The sequence below is a fragment of the Oryctolagus cuniculus genome, chromosome 12, assembly GCF_964237555.1.
Source record: "Oryctolagus cuniculus chromosome 12, mOryCun1.1, whole genome shotgun sequence".
Classification (NCBI taxonomy): Eukaryota; Metazoa; Chordata; class Mammalia; order Lagomorpha; family Leporidae; genus Oryctolagus; species Oryctolagus cuniculus.
In genome coordinates this window covers 87,879,911-87,904,263 of record NC_091443.1, presented here as the reverse complement: position 1 = coordinate 87,904,263, position 24,353 = coordinate 87,879,911, and the positions used below count along the sequence as shown (strand labels likewise).

General features: G+C 60.0%; 1 protein-coding gene across 2 annotated transcripts; it reads right to left on the bottom strand.

Moving 5' to 3' along the window:
* Window positions 1-23,887, bottom strand: PLEKHO2 (pleckstrin homology domain containing O2). Of its 2 annotated transcripts, XM_051822335.2 has the most exons (6): window positions 23,729-23,887; window positions 17,770-17,919; window positions 12,746-12,862; window positions 6,577-6,681; window positions 5,293-5,391; window positions 1-2,731 (listed from the first exon to the last, which is right to left on the bottom strand). In XM_051822335.2, the coding sequence occupies exons 1-6, from the start codon at window positions 23,738-23,740 to the stop codon at window positions 1,706-1,708; spliced, it is 1,509 nt and encodes a 502-aa protein (XP_051678295.2). In that variant the 5' UTR covers window positions 23,741-23,887; the 3' UTR covers window positions 1-1,705. The 2 variants fall into 2 exon arrangements, with proteins under 2 accessions (XP_051678295.2, XP_051678296.2); XM_051822336.2 differs by lacking the exon at window positions 12,746-12,862 and having other exon boundaries at window positions 23,729-23,870.
* Between the last annotated feature and the right edge of the window lie 466 nt (window positions 23,888-24,353).

The following is a 24,353-nucleotide window of genomic DNA, read 5'->3' as shown; positions in this document are numbered from 1 at the left end:
TTCCATAAAAAGGGATTTATTGCCAAACTTCGAGAAAGGCTTCAGAGGCAGACGACCCTGGATGCCATCCTGCCCCAGGACAACACAGCAGTCCCTGTGGACTCCTTGCTCCCCCGCCTCCTCCACTAGAGCTGGCACGTCCCCGGGGCCCAGGCTGCCCAGCCGTGGGAACTGGTGGCACGGCCCACTGGTCACCTGACACAGTAGGAAACTCAGCCTCCACATCCTGGAAGCAGGTGTGTTGGCTAAAGCCCCAGCCAGCCCGGCGGCTGGTGAGGGAAGGCTGCTCCCCAGGGGAAGGCGGCAGGGGCACGTGACTGCGGGCACCTGATGACACTGTTGCTCCTGCACTGGAGACAGGTGGAGAGAGAGGCAGACGGCGGCGTGGGAGCCCAATGGGTCCAGGGAGTGTGGTTCGGGGAGGCCAGCGGGGCCAGAGCTGCAGCGCTGCTGCTCACCTCTGCTTTGCCCAGGGAAGACGACAGGGTGGACCCTGCACCTCTGCATCGCTGCCCACTACCCTCAAGAACAAAGTGACAGGACAGTAACAAAGGCGTCGACTGCACTGGTCGGCCTCAGTGGGCACGGCTGGTGGCCCGCGGAGGGCGGGCGGCAGGGGGCAGAAAGGCCAGGGCATGCTGCCACCCTCCCTTCCCTTTCCGTAAACAAAAGTGCACAAGCAGGAATCTCCCGCCGGAAGCTGCTCCCACCCCCACCCCACCCCCGCATCCCGGGGAGGGGGGACAGTGAGGCCTAGGAAGCCAGGCCCAACCCTCCGACCTGCAGGGCCTCTGCACCTACGAGCTCTGCCCTCGGTGCAGCTGCAGCAGCAGGATGGAGGCCACATGTGCTCCTGCAGTTGGGGCCATGGGGGCAGGGGCAGGGTGCCGAGATGGACCAAGGAAGGGGAGGAGAAAATGCTCCTGCCAGGGAGTTAAAACGGTGCAGCCCATGTGGCGTGGAATGGGGGAGTGGGGAGCGGCTTCAGACTCCCACACGCTCCCATCGTCACTGGGAGAAATGACAGGGATCCTGAACCTGTTTGGGCTGAGGAAAAGCCACAGAGACCCAGACAAATCCCAGCTACGGTGACATCGCTTCTGCGGCCTGATTTCTCGTGACCTCTGTGGGGCTCACTTCCAGGAGTGTGCAAGGCTTGCACAAGCTGGGCCCAAGGCAGAGACAAGACTAAGGGAAGTTTCGGAGCTCCCCTTCCACCCTGGCACCCCCCAGACCTCTGCCCTGCAGTCACGCTCCGCAGAGGGGGAGAGGCTGCAGGCAGTGCCCTTGCTTTGCAGAGAGCCCAGAGAGGGGCCGCGCACCTGCCGCGGGACAAGCCCGCCAGCTCCCAGGTTTCACCCAGCTGAGGGATGAACCTGGCCCCAAGGCCTCTGCAGCGTCTCAGAACAGGCTTCAAGGAATGTAAACTTCTGGGGCTGGGGACAGAGATGACGTCACTCCCAGGAACCCCAGTCTGTAACAACCCTGCAGGGCCTGAGGTGTGTTCCCAGCCAAGCCCAGACCCCAGAGGCTGGAGGCCAGGCCAGGTGGCCGGGAGGCGGCCCCGGGTGGTGCCTGGCACACTGGCCAGGGCAGGAAGGACCCCAGGAGTCTCCTCGGACCTGCCCAGCGGCCCCTCGGCAGCCTGAGCAGTAGCACATTCTTGGCAGGGCTGGGCTGTGATGCATGGGGCGGTCGGCAGGCCCTAGGGCGCGCTTCTCCGGTACAGGGTCACCAGCTCCTTCCGCTTCTCCCTCAGCCCCGGGGCCTCCTGGTCCAGCTCTCCCAAACTGCGCATTTCCTGCAGGACCTGGGTGGCCTGCCTCAGCTGCTCCACAGCCTGGCTGAGCAGAGTCTCGGCGCTCGCAGGGGCCGGCTCGCTGCTCAGCATCTTGTTCAGCAGTTTCTCTGTCTCCTCAGAAGCCACCTTCACCTCCAGCTGGGCCCGATACAGCCGTTCCCGGGGCTGCCGTGGACGCCGGGGGCCGTCCCCAAGCAGGTCCCCAAGAGATGAGCAGCGGGGATGGGACTGAGGCGGCAGGTCCCAGGGGTGTGGTGCTGTGGACACTGGCACACCCTTTCGGGGAGTCCCAGGGGTGCCTGCGGCCTGGGATGGCTTGGTGGGCTCAGGACCGTCATCCACACCGTTCACAGAGACCTGCTCTGGGCCTGGGGCAGGGGCCTCAGGGGCTCCAGGACCGTGGGCTGGACTGGAAGCCGAAGACCTACTCATGCAGGCTTTCAGTTTCTCCGACAGGATCTTGGGTGGGGGCGCCGGGGGCTCCCCCCGCTCCCTGGGGGCAGCCTCCGAGGTCTCCGAGCAGGGCACCTGAGCCGGCTCTGCACTCTCTGGGGCGGGCGGCTGCTCCGGGCTGGGGTTCTCCCAGCTCACGGTCAGTTTGTCAGGCAGGACGCTGCTGGGCAGCTGCTTGGGGCCACCGTCCCCTGCTTCGGGGGTCTCCGAGTCCTCCTGGCTCTCAGGCTGGGCCTCAGCGCTTGCGGGATCGGGGCTTGGGGCCGTCTCCGCCACAGGCGTCTCGACCGGCTCCCTGAGGCTGCTGGGCTCAGGTGCTGGGGAAGGCTTGGTGGGAGGCGTGGGAGGCATGAGGGGCCGCGCTGTGTCCCGGGGCTGGCTCTCGCTGACATCATTGCTAGAGGCAAATCCTGGAGGCCCGCTGTCTGGAACATCGAGGTCCAGGCGCAAAAGCCCATCCGAGGCTGCGCTGGCCACCTGGGGGCAGGGACAGTGTGTGGGCATCATCCTCCCTGAGGGACAGTGATTCCCACGCCCTCTCATCTAGGCCCCGCCCACCCCCGTGCCCTCTGCCCAGGCTTCCGAGCCTCCTTGATTAGAAGCTAAAGTGATTTCCTGATTGAATCCTTTCCTCTCCCTCAAATTCCCTGTTTCGGGAGCACTGAGCAGGAAGCCGGAGCCAGGGTATCCTCTTGGAGGCCGGGCCTGGTGTCTGTCACGATTGTGAGACCGCTCCTCTCAATGGCAGGGGACATGGCCCCAGGCAGCCCGGCTGTGCGCTTCTCAGAAAGATCCCTTCTCTGTAGTCACTCTGCCCGCCGCCACGCCTGGGGCCCTCACAGCCAGCTTGTGACAGGACCAGGACTCAAATACAGTGCCCCTGAGTCACCTCGCACCCACTCACTTCCACTAGGCCTTCCTGGGACCTGTCCCAGCTGCCAGTCCAGCTGCTGGAGGCCTGTGTCCACTCCCCGACCACAGCCACCTGCCAGAGGAGAACCCGGCACCAGGCAGGCAGCTGTCCCCCCCTGGCTCTGGGCAGCCAATCCTGTGGTTGCGGGGACCTCAGAGACACCGGAGCAGAGCTGGGCAGGCGGCCTCTCGCACGGTCCCTGAGATGGCAGGGGTTCCCAGGGGGACCCTCGCTCCCCTTTGCAGCACCATGTGATCTGGCCCACACGTGCTCTCAGCCACTGGGGACCACCACAGAGATACCCCCAACACACACACACACACACACACACTCATACACACACTCATCTCATGCATACTCATACACACATTCTCATCATACAGAAACACACTACACATGTGCATGCCCACATACACACACACTCACAAATATACCCCCATTTCACACATGCTCACATACTCATACATGTGCACGCTCAAAAACACATATACACACACTTGTATGAATACACACATCACACATGCTCACAAACACACACTCATACATGTGCACGCTCACTCACTCTTCACACATATTAACATAAACACACCAATTCACACACACACATACACGCACATGCATACATACATGTGTCCATGCACTCACACTCAGAAGCACACACTGCTGCCTCCCCATCCCCCATCAGGCAGCCACGCCTCCTTTCCTCTCTGGCTCCCTTGGCCACCCCCTCTGCAGGCTCCTTGCCCTCAGTTGACAAGGCAGGAGCAGGCTGTCTCACCTCAGAAACACTCCCTCCACTCTCCTTGGGTCCTTGCCCCAGGGCAGCCCCAGCTATGTACCCCCTGACAGCCTTAAGCTGACTCCGTCTCTCAGAAAATACGCTGTACATGTCAGCTGCCTTTTCCACAGTCCTGCCCTGGGACCTTGTGGTCACCTTGTGGCCGATGGATGGCCCCCAGGGCCTTGCCCATCTCTCTCGGAAGTGCCCCTCCCTCCCTGACTTCCTGGTGCCAGGCTCCCTGCTGGCTGCCCCTGCAGCCCCCCACTTCTGAGGCCCTTTCCTGGCCCCCGGAATCTCTCCTCTGCCACCAGCTTCTCCTGACCACTCCTCTTGACCCACCCGGTCTCCCAAATTCCCTCTGCCCATGGCCTCCCTCTGCCCACGGCCTCCTTCTGCCCACAGCCTCCCTTCGCCCAGTCCCCAGGCATGGGGAACCCACACTCAACCACAAGCCTGGTGGCTCCTGCTTCCTGCTATCTCTCCCAGGGGTACCTCTTTTCACATCCCCCTCTGGAGCTGACCTAGCCCCTGCCCCTTCCACCCTCAATCCCCCAGCTTCGGCCAGGGCCTCAAACTGCCCCCCTGGAAGGCACCTGCACCCCCATCCCCGATCCCTGTGGGGAAGGCCTCCAGGATTTCTCCCCTGTACCCAGCCCTTCCTAAGAAATCTGCCAGCTAACAGAGGCACGTGGCACTCCTTGAGCTGTCCTGCCTCACGTCTCAGCACCCATCACTGCGCCTGGGAGTCCCCTCACTGCAAGTCTACCAGCTGAGACCCTCCCTGCACCACAGCATCAGCTCAGATGCCAGTGATTCTGGGTCCCTCCTGCACTGGCCTCCCAGGGTCCCCTTCTGAACGGAGACCCAACCCAGCCGGGCGTGGGGTAGTCTGTGCACAGGGCACTTTGCCAGCTGGAAGCTGAGTTCTGAGGGGTGGCAAGCAGCCTCACGGGCCTGCTTCCCTCCGGCACCAACTCCGGCCAAGGTCAGGGTGTGCACTCAACAAGGGAAATGGCCATGGGCTCAAGTACCCTGAAACCTGCACCTGCACAGGGCACTTCAAAATTTCAGAAAATGCCTACTATTCAAAAACTGTGCATGCATTAAAAAAAATTGCACCAAAATGAGCTCAGCTTTTAATTGCATTTTCCATGGACTTCTCGAGGTACCCTTGAAGGGCACAGGTGTCTCCATCACACTTCCTGCCTACCATTCAGAAAGCCCTATCTCCAGATGGCCTCAGGAAAAGGGGGTGGGGGTGGGGTGAGCCCGGCTGCCACCCTACAGAGCTGGGGTCCCAGGCTGAGCTGACCTCCCCCCACCCAAGCTGGAACAAGGCCTCACCTCCTTCAAGTGGACTCTGGTTGGTGGCCGGCGCTTCTGGCCTCCCCGGACTCGGTCACGCGTCACATGTTCCAGGGCACAGCTCTTGTCTATTTTTACCTAGAAGGAGGGGGCATCAGGTCAGCCCCCCAGGCTTAGGGAGAACAGGAAATACCCCGACATGGAGCTAACGCAGAGGTGGGGTCACCACCCTGCTGCTGAAACCTCCCAGCCTCTCCCCGTGCCGCTCTGGGTCTCTGTCTGCAGCCGCTCTGGTCACTTCAGTCTCCCTGCTAAATGTCATGCCCTGCGGATATCTAGGCAGTCCTGGGACTGCTTCGGGGCTTGACTGTGGGACAAGAAGCCACGATCCACTTCTGGTACCGGGAGGCCCCGGCCCCGGCCACTCTCCTATGCCCTCTGGGGCGAGCCCGAGAGGAAGCTGGCTTCTGCCCCCTCGGGCCCAGGCCTTTGGGTAAAGTAAAGGGGCTCAGGAGTAGCTGGGAAGCCCCAGAGTGAAACTCACATGGGCAATGCGGCCACTGAACGCCACAGAGGGCTGCTGCCATGACGGCGAGTGGGGGTGACACCATCTGTGCCTCTGTGGAGGCGTGAACCCCACTCTTGTGCCTTCCGCCACTGAAGGGCTGGACATGCCACACAGGATACAACACAGAGCCAGAAGTCAGGGGCCCTGGGTGCCTGAAGGGGACTTGTGGGAGCACACTGGCTGCCCGCAGGTCTCAGCCATCTGCAACCCAGAGCACCCATCTAGGCTGCCCCTAGGTCCGCTGGAGCCCATATCGCTAAGGCTGTAAGGTGTCCGGGACAAACCCTCCCTAGAAGATCCTGGTGCCATGGGACACCTGCCTGACCTGAGCCTAATCCTGGCTGTGATCACCACAGCCGCCAGCACAGCCCAGGGGGTGGAGGTCGCAGGGCTGGGTCCTCACTGCAGGCAGACAGGAGGAGGCCCAGGGCTCATCCGGCCCAGCAGGCAAACTGAAGAGGGAGGGCTCGGGCTCTGGGAACACCCCCAGCCCACCCCAGCCTCCCCGGACGGGGCCACCTGCCGTCTCCAGCTGGATGCGTGCCTGTAATCGGCTCAATTCTACCCGAGCACTTACCTGCTTTCTAACTTAGAACAAGTGACTTAACTTCCTTAGGCCGGTTTCATCCGTAAAATGGGACACCACCACCTACTCTGAGGGGCCGCTGTGAGGGCTAAGAGGGGTAACAGCGTCAGACACCCCAGCAGTGACAACGCACGCGGCTTTGCAGCCGTGCGCAGCTGCTGCATCGCACCTCGTCAAAAGCCTTGTTCTTGCCCCGGTTGATGCCTTCGTTGAGGGCTCTGATCCAGGACTCCTTCTCCTCCCCGCTGGGTGCCTGGAATTTGATGTCGCTGACCTGCGGGACAGCCAGGTGGGGTGCACAGCAGACGTTTAACAGGACTGGCCTGTGTGGTCTATGAAGCTTCCACCCCCAGATCCCGAAGTCAAACCAGAATGACTCCCTGACAGGTCTGACACCAGGGCTTGAGGACAAGGAGGGGAAGGAGCCAGCAGAGAGGCCTCCCAAGCCGCAGCTCCCACAGGCTCTGAGCGGACTCAGGCTGCCCTGTGGAAAAGCCCAGCTCCAGCCCCACTCCAGGGCCACCCCCACCCCAGGCCGGATGCCTGAAGCCTGCAGAGCAGGAGAAGCCCAGTCGACCCCCACACAAGGCTGAGTTTAATGTCAGAGGTCACAGGTACCGAGGGTGTCAACTGGGAAGGCACACAGGGACCAGGGCCACACTCAGCCCTGGTGCCAGCTGATAAAATACACCTGGATACCCAAAGTCCCAGGGCCTCCTTCCCAGCCTCGAAACACAGACTGCAAAGAGAAGGGCACTGGGACCAGCTGGTGACTTCCAGCCCACCCTGCGTCCCGTAGATGAAGGAGCTGAGGCTAAGCTCATGGGAGATTAAGGTGGGCTAAGGCAGAACCCACGACTCCTGGCTCCCACCCCACCCACCCACCCATGCACGGGTCCCATCCCCTCTCAGGAGATCTGGACATGTGAGGGGCCACTTGCACAGCAGAGCAGTGGGGCTTCCAACTTGATCCACTTACAGCTGTCTGCCCTCTGCCCTCTGACCTCAGTCTCCTCATCTGTAGAAGAGAATACCCCTGAAATCTGCCTGATGGAGTCAGGAAGATCATTGTAAAAATGATGCATCTAACTGGAACAAGCGTGTCCATGGCAACATTAGCCACAACAGCTTAGTGGCAGAAGCAGCCCAAGTGGCCGTCAGCAGGTGGATGGAGAAGCACAGGCTGGGATCTCCATGCAACGGGCTGTTTTTCAGCCTGAAAAAGCTAGGAGATTCTGATACATGTTCCAACATGAATGAACCCTGAAAACAGCATGCTCAGTGAAATCAGCCAGGCACAGAAGGACAAAGGCTATGGGGCTGGCGCTGTGGCCTAGCGGGTAAAGCCACCGCCTGCAGTGCCGGCATCCCATGTGGGCACCAGTTCGAGTCCCGGCTGTTCTACTTCCCATCCAGCTCTCCGCTATGGCCTGGGAAAGCAGCAGAAGATGGCCCAAGTCCTTGGGCCCCTGAATCCGCATGGGAGACCTGGAGGAAGCGCCTGGCTTTGGATCGGCACAGTTCTGGCCGTTTTGGCCAATTGGGGAGTGAACCCACAGATGAAAGACCTCTCTCTCTCTCTGCCTCTCCTCTTTCTGTATAACTCTGCCTTTCATATAAAAAAAAAAAAAAAGACAAAGGCTGTGTGTTTCCACCCACATGAGGGACCTGAAACAGTTCAAAATCACAGACTGAAAGTAGAATGGCAGTTGCCACGGACCTGGGGGAGAGGAAAAGGCACTCCATTATTCCCTGGAGACAGAGTTTCAGTTCCAAAAGCTGCAAAGAGCTGTGGCGCTGGATGGTGGTGACGGTTGCACGTCACGAAGGGGCACACTTGCCGCCGATCACCATCGTGACTGTCATGATCTGAACATTGACTGTGGTTTCAGTTACTTATTTATCTGAGAGGTAGAGAGAGCTCCCATCTGCCGGTTCACTCCTCAAAATCCTACAACAGCCAGGACTGGGACAGGCTGAAGCCAGGAGCCAGGAACTCCATGTGTGTTTCCCATATGGATCACAGGGACCCAACCATGGAGCCATCGCCCGTGCCCTCCCAGGGTGCACAGTAGCAGGAAGCCAGAGCCAGAAGAGCCACGACTGGAACCTAGGCACTCCGATGTGGGACACTGCGTCTTAATCACTAGGCCAAACAGCCACCCCCAAACCACGATTTTTTTTTTTTTTTTTTTTGACAGGCAGAGTGGACAGTGAGAGAGAGAGACACACAGAGAAAAAGGTCTTCCTTTACCGTTGGTTCATCCTCAATGGCTGCTGTGGCAGGTGTGCTGCAGCCAGCGCACTGCACTGATCCGAAGCCAGGAGCCAGGTGCTTCTCCTGGTCTCCCATGCGGGTGCAGGGCCCAAGCACTTGGGCCATCCTCCACTGCCTTCACGGGCCACAGCAGAGAGCTGGCCTGGAAGAGGGGCAACCAGGACAGAATCTGGTGCCCCGACAGACTAGAACCCGGGGTGCCAGCGCCACAAGGTGGAGGATTAGCCTATTGAGCCGCGGTGCTGGCCCCAAACCACGATTTTTAAAAACTGAAGAGAAGTCTCTTTCCCAATCTCTCTGTAACTCTGACTTTCAAATAAATAAAATAAATCTTTAAAAAAAAATTAGTCAGAGTTCAGAGAGAGGTAGACAGAGAGAGAGAGAGAGGTCTTCCATCTGCTGGTTCACTCCCCAGATGGCCGCAATGGCCAGAGCTGTGCCAATACGAAGCCAGGAGCCAGGAGCTTCTTCCAGGTGCAGGGGCCCAAGCACTTGGGCCATCTTCTGCTTTCCTAAGCTATAGCAGAGAGCTGGATCGGAAGAGGAGCAGCCGGGACTATAACCGGCGCCCATATGGGATGCCAGCTCTTCAGGCTAGGGTTTTAACCTGCTGCGCCACAGAGCTGGCCCCTAAAATAAATCTTAAAAAAAAATGGAGAAAACAATGAGGTGTCCTAAGTGCTGAGTGTGGTACTGGGCAGAGTGAACCCTCAGGAATAGAAATCAAAAGTTCCTGCCTCTGTAAAGTGGGACAACACCACCTACTACAAAGCAAGGCCGACGGAATTAAACACAGTTACATCCAGGGCCTGGCACATAGTAGGTACTCAGTAAACAGTTACTGAAGGAATGAGCCAATAAATGAAAGAGCTGGCTCCAAGTTCCTCCCTTGCCCCATTTTTGGGCCACTGCCTACTCTCTGACCTCAAGATGCCCTAGTTCTGTCTTGATGGTAGCCAGGCTGCCCATCCCCCACTCTGGTGTTAGATGGCGCCTTCCTCCCGCCACTCTCCCAGTTATGTAACACCCCGGGTCACCCGGCCCCCTCAGCATCCCCATTATATAACTCCTTCCTGGCTGCCGGCCTCCTCCTCCTACAGGGCCCTGGGTCCCACCCACTCCCCCAGGCCAGGCATGGCCAAGTGCTCATTTGCATGACCAGGGTAAATTTGATCCTGGCAGCAGATCTGCAGTAAAGTCAGAAACCCCAAGGCACCGTGGCAACTGCCTCTCGGACCAGCCATCAGGGCTGCTGGGGGCGCAGGTGGGCCCGCGCCACATCTGGGGGCTGCAAAGGCCACCAAAGACTGTGGTGGGCGCTGCTGCGGCAGCACCGGTTCCTCTGACCTCTGCTGCTGCTGCTCACAGGCTCCGGGTGGACGGGGCCCTGCCTGGGCGCAGGAATTGGCACCCCAGAGAGCTTGAGGCGTGTGCAGCTGAGCTTGAGAGAGCGGCTGAGAACCGTCGGGTGGCCCAGTTCTACTCCCTTCACTGTGGGCCTCAAAGGGACAACAGGACCACTGGAGCCAGTCCCTCCGCCACTGGCCCAGCCCACCTGAGGCTGGCCACTGGGAATGTGTGGCCCCCTCCCAGGCAAGACCTGTAATGGTCCCAAGGAGGCCCCAACACACGGGAGAGAGAGAATGCAAGGATAAGGGGGAGAGCCGGAGCCGCGGCTCACTAGGCTAATCCTCCGCCTTGCGGCGCCAGCACACAGGGTTCTAGTCCCGGTCGGGGCGCCGGATTCTGTCCTGGTTGTCCCTCTTCCAGGCCAGCTCTCTGCTGTGGCCCGGGAAGGCAGTGGAGGATGGCCCAAGTACTTGGGCCCTGCACCCCATGGGAGACCAGGAGAAGCACCTGGCTCCTGCCATCGGATCAGCACGGTACGCCGGTTGCAGCCTGCCGGCCGCAGCAGCCATTGAAGGGTGAACCAACGGCAAAGGAAGACCTTTGTCTCTGTCTCTCTCTCTCGCTGTCCACTCTGCCTGTCAAAAAAAAAAAAAAAAGGATACAGGGGACCCAGTTCTCAACAAGGGCACCCTGAATCCGGGCTGAGTGAGGATGATTAGAACAGGGGCAACACCAACGAGCTGTGTCCCCGAGGGCCACAGGCCACACAGGTCCCTGCCAAGAGCCCTTCCAAGAAGCCCCAGGGGCACAGGCCCTGGAGGAGCCAGGAGCCAGGCCGCGGAAGGAGCCCAGAAGGCCTGGGAGAAGGAGCAGGACTAAATGCCAGAGAGGAAAAGGGGGGAGGGGAAGAAAGGAGACAGGAAAGGGCCAAGCTGGCCAAGAGCAGCAGGACAGCGAGGCCCAGCAGTGGCCACCCTGCTTCCTGGCAGCGTCTGTCTGTGACCTCATGGGCAGGGGTGTGGGGATGGAGGGGCAGGGGGAGGAGGCGTGCGAGACACTGGAGTCTTTGTTTATTTGATTAGAAGGAAAAAAAAAAAAAAGGCGGCCTTAGGACCAGACAGTCAGGGTCACGTGACCTCAGAGCCGGCCTCACTGAGGATGGGGAACACCCAGGGCGCTGGGAAAGGCGGCGGTGATGAGAGGCGTTGGAGACGGACGCGGTGCTCCGGGCCGGATCCGCATCTACCCTCTGGGACTCCGTCTTCTTGTGTGAGCTTCTGCGGTGGCCACAGACGGGCACCTGGAGCTGGAGCCAGGGTGTGTGCTCCACCCGAGGCCCCCACCACTTTCATCTCCCTGCTGGTTGTTCCCAGCATCACCCAGAGCCAACCTGGACTCTTGGCAGAGTTAGAGCAGGGGGAGGGGGGTGCTGGCCGAAGCCATTGAGAATGCAGCTGCACAAACAGGCCCCTGGGAAGGTGGCGGCCCACCCTGAGCTGGCCTGACCCACCTCCCCACCACCCGCTGGTTCTCAGAGCTAGGGAAAGAGGCACCACCTACGCGCTGTAAGAGCCGCACCCCCCAGCCGGGCCTGCACCTGCACAGGAGGCCCGCACACAAAGGCCAGCCACACAGACTTAGTCCTTCACACCCAAACAAGCATCCAGGCACTGGGCGCCCACTCAGAGATGTAGCGAGTCTCTGGGACAGGACAGGGGCTCCAAGGCCTGAAAGACCAAAATGTAACTTTTTCTGCTCTCCAAGAACCAGCAGCCTAGGCCCAGCCCCACAAACCCCAAGACACTGAACACCTGCCCGACCCTGGGCACATCCTCCAGCTCCCCCTCCCCCTCCATCGCTGGCTTGGTTCCTTCTTGTCCCTACACACTGCCGAGCAGTACAGAGGCTACGTGAGTAAAACATCACAGGCCGCGGGGACGACAGGAGGCTGAGCAGAATGGCCTCTCACAGGCCCAGCCTAGACCAGTTCCCCACCCCCCCCCAACACCCTCCCTGCCCCGCCTCTGTGACTCAGCCCCGCTCTGCAAGGCTGCACATGACAGGCAGCGCTTGGGGCGAGGTGTGGTGACAGCTGGCGAGGCGAGAGGTGCTGTACCCGCCGGCCTCCAACCCAAACCCTCTCTTGACATCTGTGAAAGCACCCCACGTGGCGGCACCCACCAGAACCCCACCAGAGAGAGGTGCCACCAACTGCACAGTGCACCTGCTCAGAAAGGAGGGCCCAGGAAGAATCTCCGTCAAGAGTTTCTCGGCTACGCCCACGAAAGGCAAATGCAAGGTGCGGAGAGCTGGGGCGCCGCTTCTGGCCCTGAGCCCACCCCGGAAAGCCATATCCTCCCTTCGAGGCCGGTGGGATGGAAGCCACAGCCACAGCTTGCTGGCCTTAGTGCTGAACCTCCTGCGTCCAGAGCGTGGGGAGGGCCGAGGGCCCCACCTCCCGAAAGCTACTTTCCAAGGACAGCCCCAGCCTGGGAGGAAGGGGAAAGGAGAGGGGACCCTTGCTGCACACCCAGCAACCAGCTCCTTGGGTGCTTGCGAGGCACGACTGGGGGCAACCACAGGTTTGAGCTCAGCCACACTCAAAGAGAACCAACAGAGCTTCCAGGGGCGCGGCCAGCCCCAGCTCTCTGGGGTCACTTTCCCCAGCAGCCCCTGCAGAGAGCTCGGGAAGCGGCGGGCACCCGCCTACCTTGTTCCCCGGGGATCGCAGCAGGATAAAGCGGTGTTTCCGCTTGAGGAGGGCACGAAGGTCCTGGCACTTCTCATAGCTGCCCAGCTCCACTGTCTCCACGCACTTCTGCTCATCCTGGGGGAGGAGACAGAGGGGGCTGCAGCTGGTCGCAACCAGACCCACCAAGACCCTCAGCAAGCCAGGCTGCCCCCCTAAACCCTGAGCCCATGTGGTGGGGACCTCACTCGGTCATAGGGAAGACCCCAGGCTGCCGATCCAGTGACAAGAGGTGGCGCTCAAAGGCCGCAGGTGCACGGTACCCGGGACAGGCCGGCGGAGGGAAGCCAGCAAGGCTCACCTTCGGATGAGAATCGGGGCACGTGGCCCAGGGGCGGGGAGAACGGTGAGCCCAAGCCAGAGAAAGGAAAGCTGGAGAGGCTGAGGAGGGGGTGACGGGGGTTGGGGTGGGAGCTCTATACAGTCCCTGCAGCTCAGCAGAGATGTGGAGAAGAGGTAGCCTGGAAGAGGGGTATGGATGTCACAAAATACAGAAAAGATTTTCCCAGAGGAACCACAGACAGGGCGCAGCTGGGACTACAGCCATCCTAAGCAGGCTCCTCCTACTTGGCATCCTGGGACAGTAGCCCTCACCACGGGCCACAGGCACCGTACAAGGCAAAGGGCAAGGGCTCCTGCCCCATCCAGTGGCCAGCACAGAACTCAGCCTCTTCCAGCCACCCTCGACACTGGAGTGCTTGCTCCCCACGTTCTGGCCAGCAGGGGCCTCTCCAGAAGCCGCCTGGGACAACGGTGGCCCATTGGATCTTCTTCCGGGGAGACCGGCTCGGGCTTGAATAGCTTCCTGCATTGGCACCCTCTCATCCTGGGGAGTCCAAGGAAGCAGAAACAGCTCCAGGGACTGGCCAGCATGTTAGAGAAGCTCTTGCTGGTGACCCACAGCAAGCAACCTGACACTTTGGGAGTCCCTGGTTCTCACAGTAACCCTGGAAGCCTAGAGCCCCAGCACCTGCCTCATTTTCTGCCTGGAGAGAATGGGGCCTGTGGTGACATGATCTGCCCAAGGGGCACAGCCCTAAAGACAAAGGCAGGGCCCAGCTCACACCCCCATCCTCTGACCCCAGGCTGGGGCCTCTCCCAGCCCATCACATGCCCCTCCCCCCCATCTCTGCTGGAGCACTGCCTTATCCATAGCTTGCTCTGTGCAGTGGCCCCCAGCCTGGTGCCAGCAGCATTCCCACCACCAGAGAACCTGTTAGAACTGCAAATTCTTGGGGCCGGTGCTGTGGTGTAGCAGAGAAAGCCACCACCTGCAACGCCAGCATCCCATGTGGGTGCCGGTTCAGGTCCTAGCTGCTCCACTTCCGGTCCAGCTCTCTGCTATGGCCTGGGAAAGCAGCAGAGGATGGGCCAAGAGCTTGGGCCCCTGCACCCTTGTGGGAGACCCAGTAGCTTCCTCTGGCTCCTGGCTTTGGATTGGCCCAACTCCAGCTGTTGCGACCACTTGGGGAATGAACCACCGGATGAAAGACCTCTCTCTCTGTCTCCTTCTCTTTGTCTGTAACTCTACCTCTAGAATAAATAAATAATTTTTTAAAATGTTTATTATTTAAATAAATTTAAATTTAAATATTATTATTTAAATATTTATCTACCTCTCAAATAAATAAATAATTTTAAAAAATATTTATTTATTTGAAAGTCAGAGTTACACAGAGAGGAGAGGCAGAGAGAGAGAGAGAGGTCTTCCACCCTCTGGCTCACTCCCCAGTTGGCCACAATGGCCGGAGCTATGCCGATCCAAAGCCAGGATCCAGGAGTTTCTTCCAGGTCTCCCATGCGGATTCAGGGGCCCAAGGACTTGGGCCATCTTCTACTGCTTTCCCAGGCCATAGCAGAGAGCTGGACCTGAAGTGGAGCAACCGGAACTCGAACTGGTGCCCATATGGGATGCTGGCATTGCAGGCAGCGGTTTTATCTGCTACACCACAGCACCTGCCCCATAAATAAATAATTTTTTTGACAGGCAGAGTTAGACAGTGAGAGAGAGAGACAGAGAGAAAGGTCTTCCTTCCATTGGTTCACCCCCCAAAAATGGCTGCTACGGCCGGCGTACTGCGCCAATCCGAAGCCAGGAGCCAGGTGCTTCCTCCTGGTCTCCCATGCAGGTGCAGGGCCCAAGCACTTGGGCCATCCTCCACTGCCTTCCCAGGCCACAGCAGAGAGCTGGACTGGAAGAGGAGCAACCGGGGCAGAATCCGGCACCCTAACCAGGACTAGAACCCGGGGTACCAGCGCTGCAGGCAGAGGATTCAGCGCCGGCCCAAATAAATAATTTTTTTTAATTTTTTAAAAAATGGGGCTGGCACTGTGGTGCAGCAGGTTAACACCCTGGCCTGAAGTGCCGGCATCCCATATGGGCGCCGGTTCGAGACCCAACTGCTCTACTTCCGATCCAGCTCTCTGCTATGGCCTGAGAAAGCAGTAAAAGATGGCCCAAGTCCCACTGCACCCACATGGGAGACCTGGAAGAAGCTCCTGGCTCCTGGCTTCGGATTGGCGCAGCTCCGGCTTTTACAGCCAATTGGGGAGTAAACCATAGAATGGATGACCTCTCTCTCTCTCTTTCTCTCTTTCTCTCTCTCCTCTCACTCTGTAACTCTGACTTGCAAATAAATAAATAAATCTTTAAAAAAAACACACACACACACAAGACCCAGACAGCATCCCAAACCCATTACACCAGGATCTGTAGGGGGGGAGGCCCAGACCCCAGGATTCTTCAGGGCAAATGACTTCATGGCCAACGTGGATGACCACCGGGCAGAGGGGTCCAGATGGAGGCGGCTGGTGGTCGGGTGGCTTCTTCCCTCCCAAGCAGGTTCAATCAGGTATCTTTCCACATTTGTGCTCGTATGTGTCTCTCTCCAACCCTTAGTCTCCAATCCCCTCTGGGTTCCCCCATTAAACACAAGGGCCAGGAAAACCCTCCTGTTCCGGGAACCTTCCCTGCATTCCATGGTCGTGAATCTCAGAGCCCGGACACCCTCGCTCCTTCAGGGCCCCCCATCCCTCACTGCTGGGGACAGGCAATCCTCTGCGGAGCACCTGCAATGTGCAGGCACCCACCTGGGTGCAGGGGACAGAGCCCTGCGGGGGAAGCACTGTCCTAACTCAGGGCTCGGCTTTCCTTCTGTTTCCCCGACAGGGTCCCACAAAAGGCAGGACACACACAGGACCGGTTTGCTGGAGCGAGTGCCTGGCACAGTGAGGCTTCCGAGCATCCAGAGGCAGCTCACAGGTCCACCTGGACAAGCACCGGCCCCAGTGCACCCTGCTCTGGCCAGGACCACAGTCTGTCCATCCCTACCACCAGCTCCCACAGCTGCCCGTCCTGGGTCCACCCCCTTGCACTCGAATCGCTGAATCATGCTGGCACTCCCGCAGCTCAGAGGAGGATAAGCAGGCCGGCGCTGGGCAGGGGCAGGGGCAGCATCTTTGGAACGTCATGGCCCAGAGCCTTCCCTCTCGCCTCCTGGCTCTGCACATCAGGAAGAGGAATTGCACTAACAAGCATTGCTCAACTCTCACTCTGGCCAAGCTCCCCGCCCCTGAGTGCTAAGTTCTTGAAATGGCATTTAGGTTTCTCATAGCGATTTTTTTTTTCCTCTTCAAGCGTAATCTGGACATGTTGCTGCTTCCCAGCAGTGGCCAGATGTGGAGAGGCAGTCCAGAACACGTCTGGCGGTGCCTGGTGGGCTGAAGGCTGACAGCCTGTCACTCAATTCTTGCGGCAGCTGGCACTGGGAGAAGCTGTGACAACCCCCTTTATTTTTAAAAATATCCCCCTACTGCCACGTTCCCAACTGTGGTACATCCTACATTGGCGAGGACAGAGGTGTGGAACATCTGGGGGCTGTCTGTACCCTCAGCCCCGAGCCCGGTCCTCCTGCCATTGTTTCTTGGACACCCCAACTCCACTGGCCGCAGACTCCCGCAGGACAGGACAAGGTGCTTCTGAAAAGCAGCTCGGATCCTGCCAGGCTGCCTGATCTCTGCTGGCCTGGGACAGTCAGGACCGTGCCAAGATACCCGGAGGCATGCTGAATGGGGAAGAGAGGCCGGCTCCTCCTCCTGCCCCCAGGCCAGTGCTTCCCCATAAATTTCATTTGCCAATGGCACAGGGTGACGCAGGCCTCAATCCCAGAACACAAACAACACCTACAAGGAAAAGACACCAGGCCGCCCAAGCCTTCCCCTGGAATTTTACCGGCTCTCCCTTGGACACAGCTTTAGTGTGCCCGGCTGTCCAAACCCCAAGCCTGCTGCCTCTCAGACGTGGGAAGTCACCAGGACTGCTAGAGGCACAGGGACCCAAGGGGCCGCTGGCAGCTTGATGGGATGGGACAGAGGAAGGGGGAAGGACAGCCTGGCGGGATGGGCCAGTCTGACCAGCGACTCGGGCCGCCAGGGGAAGGTACGCTCAGGCCGGCACTTTCCGTAGAAGGCAGGGAGCATCTCACACATTTTAAGAAAATCTGCCCCAAAAACAAGTCTTGGGGTTTCCTGGCTGGTGTCTCTTGACCTGGTCCTCCTCTTGATGTGAGAAGCTCGACAGTCACTGGCCACCCTGAACCTCAGCAGTGTGGCCTGCTCTGTGCATCATCAGCGAGGTACGTAAGACTTCCAAACCAACTATTGTTCCTAACGCCACGGTGAGATGGAGCAGGCTTCAGCGTTGGAACGTGGCATCTTGCCCTGGGACAGGAAGTTAACAGAGTACGGGTGGACAGCGAAGGAGACGCACACCAGATGTACGTCTGGCTCAAGGAGCCCCTCATCCAGGAACTGGGCCTCTGCGCCTAAAGAGACTGTCCCCAGGCTGCAGAGACCCAGAGATCCGGCACTCACGCAGGCTGCACAGGACGTACAGAGTGCAGCAGGGCCCAGGCTCCTCCCGCTGGCGTGGGCCGCCCTTTACTTCGCCCTCTGCCCCAACATCGCAGCCTCAGAGCCAAGCTCACCTCGTTCTCGTAGACCAGCAGCTGGGCCTGGCACAGGAGCAGGTAGCGGTCTTTCCAGAGGCCCAGGATGCCCCCGCTGCTCTTCTTGATCCAGCCAGCCTTGTCTGCCGTCCGCGCGCCCCGAGGCTTCTCGCCCCCTTCCTTTGCGCCCTGGAAGACAGCACCAGGACATGCCAGGAGGGCTGCTACCACGTGGCCACGCGCCCCACGGGCTCCACAAAGCACGCGTCCCTGTGTCAGGCACCTAGTGACATCACCGTGTGTGTGTCCCCACCATCCCTGAGGCAGATACTCCTAAGCCAGAGTCAGAAGTAATAACAGCAATACCAGCAGCCGTAGTGATAACACAGCACTGAGTCACGGCCTCATCTCTGAAACACTGTATTTAGTCAGGAGTCGAGAGACAGACAGACAGATGGACAGAAACACAGAGAGAGCGCCCATCCGTTGGTTCACTCCCCAAATGCCTGCAATAGCCCAGCCAGAGCCAGGAGTGCCATCCCGGGTCTCCTACGCGGGTGGCAGGGACCCAAGTCCTTGAGTTATCACGGCTGCCTCCCAGGGTGCACACTAGCAGGAAGCTGGAGTCAGCTAGAGCTGGAACTCAACCCGAGGTACTCTGATACAGAATGTGGGTGTCTTAACCAGCGTCAACCATTAGGCCAAACACCCCCTACACAGCCTCACGTAACTGTTACAATCACCCCCAAGGCGGCAGCATCGTCACCCCCATGCCACAGTGAAGTGGAGCTCAGAATGGAGAGGTGACGGCTGGAGGGACAGGCAGGATTCAAGGCGGATCTCCAGGCCCACCTTTTCCTGCCACACCCTTCTGTCCCTGTGGGATCACTCAGCCGGTCAGCAAATGCACTGAGCACTTGCAAGGTCGTGGAAAAACAAAATTAACGCAGCCCCTGCCCTCCGAGTGGGGAGAGGCAGGTGGTGAACTCACAGGCACGCAGATGTAAACACAGCCACCAGTGTGCAATGGCACGGAGGACACACACAGGCAGAGGGCAGACAGGGGCCAGCGGAGACCCAGGCCACGCTGGGGCAGTCGGGAAGGCCTCCCAGAAGGGAGGACATTGGGAGGAGCCAGGCAGGCTGAACGCTGACCGGCATCCACCTCGCCAGCTCCGCCCTCCCAAAGAACCCCACCTCCTACCCCAAAGCAGGAGTTCCTTCTCCCCAGGTCAGGACTTCAATGGGGCTCCGTATCTGAGAAGGTTCCAAGGACTCCTGCACAGGCCAGTACGGCAGTAAGACTCCTGGACATGGCTAGCCCCCAGGAGCCACAGGGCCAGCCACTGCCATCTTGTGCCCCAGTCATGACCTGCTTGGGTGGCTGGGTTCCATCCAGGTCCATGTCTACCAGATGGGGTGAGTTCGTCTCTACGACTTCTTCTGGTTATAGCTCCATCTCACAGATGAAGAAGCCCAGAGCGGTTAAGTGGCTTGTATCTGGTCAGCAGGGGTTGAGCTTCAGAGCTCAGACTCTCCACCACCACGCTGTGCAGTTCAAAGACCAGGAAGGAGGGGCCGGTGCTATGGCGCCGAGGGTTAAGCTGCCATCGGCAGTGCCGGCATCCCAGTTTGAGTGTCAGCTGCTCCATTTCTGATCCAGCTCCCTGCTGATGGCCTAGGAAAGCAGTGGAACACGGCCCAAGTGATTGCGCCCCTGCACCCGCGTGGGAGATGTGGAAGAAACTCTTGGCTCCTGACTTTGGCCTGGCCCAGCCCTGGCCGTTGTGGCCATTTGGGGAGTAAATCAGTAAACGGAAGATCTTTCTCTCTCCCTCTGACCCTCTCTCTCTGTAACGCTGCCTTTCAAATAATAAATAAATAAATATTTTTTAAAAATACTTAAAACAAAAAAGGGGAAGGGGTCACAGTGAGAACCAGCAGGGGCTTCCCTGCCCAGCCCCAGACCACGCTGTCTGGGCCTGTCCTGCGAGAGGCAGCTGGGGCCGCAGGGTGTCCCTGGGGAGGCTTGTGTCTCTTTAAACTGGGGCCCTTTTTTAAGTTTTATGTAAATTATAACACAGATAAAATTAGTCGATGGTGGCTTCCTTCTAGCACCCTCCAGATTCTGACGTGCTCTGGCCGTCTCTCCTCCACCCTCTCCATGCTCACCTCCCCGAGGCAGCTGGGACGACGCAACTGGGTGCGCTTTTATTTTCATTTCACAGATATTTCTTGAGCATTCACTGGGTGTAAGAGAACCGGGCTGGACTTCAGCCGGTGGCCTTGGATGTCCAGAAGTATGGGGTCTCTCCCTAACTTGTAGATGGCAAGAGAAAGGGGGATGTAGGATGTCCCAGGTGGTCCTCCCAGATTCAGGAACGAGGAAGAGGGAGGCTGGCCACCCTGTCTAGGGAAAGAGGAGGTTCTCCCATCGCATCATGCACCCCCAACCCGCCTCCCCACATCAGCACCGAGACCTGGTATCCGGACCTCATGGGGACCCTTGTCAGCTGTCACAGGCCAAGGGCTTTGATGAAGGAACTAGGAAACGGGAGCCCCCAACCCACATCTCACACGCTCACACCCCTCCTATGAGCAGCTGCAGCTGCCGGCCACCGCCTAGGCCTCCAAGCTGAAGGGCAGACTTGGTCTGTCTGAAACAAGGAGGTGGGGTAAGCCACCGCTTAGGACACCCATATCCCATATCTGCTGGTCCCAATCCCGGATTGTCCATTTCCACTCCAGCTTCCTGCTACCTGGCTCCTGGCTTTGGCTCCTGGTTGTCAAATCTTCCACCTCTGAACCCTGAGCTTTCTCTTGCTTTCTAGGGGGCCCACCCCCCACCATGGGACTTCACTCATTCTGAACTCCCTGCACCTGTGACCTCCCCTGCCTGCCTCACCACCTGCCTGCAGAGCGGAAGCTCTGAGGGACAAGGCCGGAGTCTTGCCTGTGGTCTGTGTGTAGCACACCCGAGCCCGGTGCAGGCCATGACTGGACCAGCTAGGGAAGCAAGTCCAGGGCCTTGAAGCACGGATGGGACCGGGCAGGATGACACTTTGGGAGGGAGGAGGGGACAGCGAGGGGGCTACAGATGGCGTGCACCACGCCGAGCTACCCTACAAGAGGCCTGGCTGGAGGCCAAGGTCCTACTTGCCTCCAAACTCACCCTGCCCCCCTGCCTGTCCCCAGACCTCCTCCCACCAGGGGGCCTGGCCATGCCCCAGCAAGTTTTAATAAGAGGCCCTTCCCTTGGCAGGGTTCACAGGGGAGGTTTTGTCCAGTGCCTCGGCCTCTCCTGTTAGTGCCTGGCTGACCACAGTTCTTCCCGTTTCGCCTCTCCCCTCCCACCAGTCCCCCCCAGGCCTTCTCGTGCCTGCTGAGAACAACTCCTGGGGCTCCCCTGGGCCAAAGCCTAGCTCCCCTTTGCCTGCCTTAGGGCAGTCTCTGGGTCATTCCTTTTTTTTAAGCTGGGTCACCAGGACCCTGCACACAGAGGAGACACATGGAAAGCCACAAGCCAGGTGATGACAGAGAGAGAGAGTAGCAGAAAATAAACCTGTTGCCATCTCCCATCACCCCCGGCAGCTTATAACAGTCTCTGCCCTTTGAACAGTCCAGGGATGCTCTGAGCAGCTCTACCAAGAACCCACCCAGTCCCTGCTCTGGGAGGGGTCGCCAGGCACAGGGGGCTCAGGGGCACAGGCTGTGCCCTGGGGGAACTTCCAGGCCCCACAGCAAGAAGTCACCAGTCTGGGAGGGCTGGGGGTGTCCCCTGCTTGGGAGGGGAGAGACACAGCACTCAGCCGGAGAAACCCCGGTGCCGGCTCTCAACCATGGGCAGGGCTTGGGGTTAGTCTGGGAAGTCCTTGCAGGCGGCCACAGGACGGACAGGGCTCTGAGGAGTACAGAAGACTTGCACAGCCCAGAAAAGGAAAAGTACAAAAGGATATGGAAGACCCAAGCTCTCAACCTCTTTACACAGCCTAGAAAAGGCAAGAGATGGGCCCAGTTCCCTGCCTGTCTCTAGACGGGCGAGGGCCAGCAGACAGCCAGGAGCCGGCAGAGGCCAAGCCGGGAAGACGCCCGACTGTAGGCGGGCAGGGGCAAAGCCAGGGCTTCCACCACCCTGCCAGGGGCAGCAGCGAGAGCCACCGACAGCTGCAGCTCTCAAATCTTTTGCACACACATCATCACACTGCTGACCACCCACTCCCTGACGTTACAGATGGGGAAACTGAGACCAGGGAACACAACGGGCAGATCAGCACCTCTTCCCCAAGCCCCAGCCTGACAGGGACCACCAGCCCACTGCACACAGGAGGCCACTGACCCCAGGGTGGTCAGGCCACGAGCAGGAAGCCCAAGGTAGCCAGGTGGAGTCGAGGTGATGATGAGGGTGGCCCCGAGTCATGGGGTAGAGCAGCCGGCTCTGATGTAAGAGGTGTTTTAAGAGACCAAGATGCACAGAGGCCTGGAGAAACAAGGGGAAGCCACAGGGAGGAGGGGGGAAAGGAGAGTGGGGGTACCAAGGCAGGGTGGGGACAGGGAACCTGGCACTCTGCAGGGTAGCGGGGTGGACAAGACCTTCAACAGCCCAATTGTCCAAATTGCTTTGGGCATCCGAGTGTCAGAAAGTGGCAATGTTTGGGGGCTCAGGGTCAGAAGGCACACGGGGCCGGGCAGAGCCCACGAGAACTTCCTTTAATCGGGGGCCAGAGCAGATCAGGAGATGGAGTAATTCCCACATCCTCTGGGAGCAGGCGAGGGGCCCAGCCAGCAAGCTGAACCCAGCCCTCATAGCACGGGCCTGAGGCAGCCAGCAGCCCCACCCGTGACAGAGAGAAAGAAACCACAGCAAAACACTGACTGGGCCCCCCACACACACCCACTCTGTGAGCAGGGGCCATGGTCACATCATCAGGCCCTGGGGGAGGAGGCCAGGCCCTGCGTTTTACAGAAGAGGAAACGCAGGCCGAGAGGGGAAGTGACTTATCTACCATCCCACAGAATCCCGGGGCCAGGCCTGGAGGGAGCCCTGACAAACAGCCTGGCTGTTCCTGGACAGTGGCCCAGAAAGGAGGGAGGCAGGACGGACAGACACCAGCAGCCCAGCCCCCTCAGCTTCTCCGGTCAGCCAAGGCTGCCCCCTCCCCAGGGAAAGTTTCACCTCCTCCCACCCCATACAGGCAAAGACCTAGCCCCTTCCCCTGGGGCTGCAAGGGGCAGAAGCTGGGACCCCCGCGAGGGATAAGAGTTAAAGTCACCCACCAGGCCCGAATTAATGTATTCATTCCACCAGCATATATTAAGTGCTTGCTGTGTGCGGGACACTGCTGGGGGAACTGGGTGTAAGCAAAGGGCAGGGGTCCCAGGGTGCCTGACTCCAGCCCAGACCTGCAGTGTCCAGAGGGGATACAGGGATGCTCAAGGGGGCTGCTGGTCCGTCCAGCCCTCTGTTCCCCAGGGGAGGTCAGCCCTTGCAGGCACGGGGAAGGCAGTGGCTGGCCCAGCCTCTGTGGTCCCCCAAGGATGTGGTGCAGGGGACAGGGTAGGTCGAAAGGGGGTGTCACAGGGTTCCTCAGAACTCTTGTCACCACGCACTGTCTGCGCCTCAGATTCCTTGAGATAAGGGCCCCCAAAGTGACAGAACCCTCCCAAAACACACAGACACACACCCCGCAGCTCTGCCCCTCAGGACCCGACCCGGTCGGCGCCGGGAGTCAGCGGTAACCGGAGACCACTTCCAGCAACTCATCAAAGTCGCCGAAGCCTCAGTCTCCCCGTCAATCCAATGGGGACAATGCCAACCCCGACGCCCCGCAGCCGGTGAGAAGAACCGAAGACATAACGGAGGAGGCAGGCTTGGGATCCCTACCCCGCCCCTGCCCCATCTGCCTGGGGCGGGAGCGCGGGGTCTCGAGACCGGCCGAAGTGGGGCGGGCAGGAGCGAGGGCCTTCCCGGGACCCATCCCAGCCCCCGCCCGGCCCTCACCTCCTCCTCCATGGAGAGTCCGCGGAGTTCGGCAGCTCCGCCGCTCGCTCCCGGCGCCCCGAGGGCTCTGCTACTTTCCTCCACGCCCCGCCGGGCGGCGGCTCCCTGCGATCTGTCCCGCCGGCCGCCCGGGGCCCAAGAAACTTCGGGAGGGCGGGGCCGGGGGCGGGGAGAGGCTTCCGGGGGCCGGGGCGGAGCCTGGGGAGGGCAATAGCTGGGCTGGGAGGCCCGCGCCGGGGCGGGAGTCGGCGGGGCGGGGCAGGGCTGGGGGCGGGGCCTGGACGGGGCTGGAAGGGAGGACGGAGACTGGGGCGTGGCCGGAGCTGAGAAAGGGGACTGGGCGTGGCTTGATCTGGGGGCGGGGCCTAGGAGGGCCGGGGCTGAGGACTGGCGGCCGGGGCAGGGCCTTGCAGGGGCTAGAGCTGAGGACATGGACGAGGGCGGGGCCTGGGTTGAGGGCGGGGCCGGGGGCTTGAGGGGAGGATGAGGCTGGGGCGGGGCCGGGGGCGGGGCCGGAGCTCCCGATGAGGGCGGGGCGGGGCCTGGCCGGGGCTGGAGGGGAGGACGGGGCTGGGGCGTGGCCTAAGGTTGGGCGGGAACTAGGAGGCACCGGGCTGAGGACTGG

Excerpts from the sequence above, each read along its gene's own strand:
- PLEKHO2 (XM_051822335.2), bottom strand. Across the intron at positions 12,863-17,769 it reads TGCTGGTCTACGAGAACGAG|GATGAGCAGAAGTGCGTGGA; the intron begins GTGAGCTTGGCT and ends CTCCTCCCCCAG. Across the intron at positions 2,732-5,292 it reads CCAGAGTCCACTTGAAGGAG|GTGGCCAGCGCAGCCTCGGA; the intron begins GTGAGGCCTTGT and ends CCCTGCCCCCAG.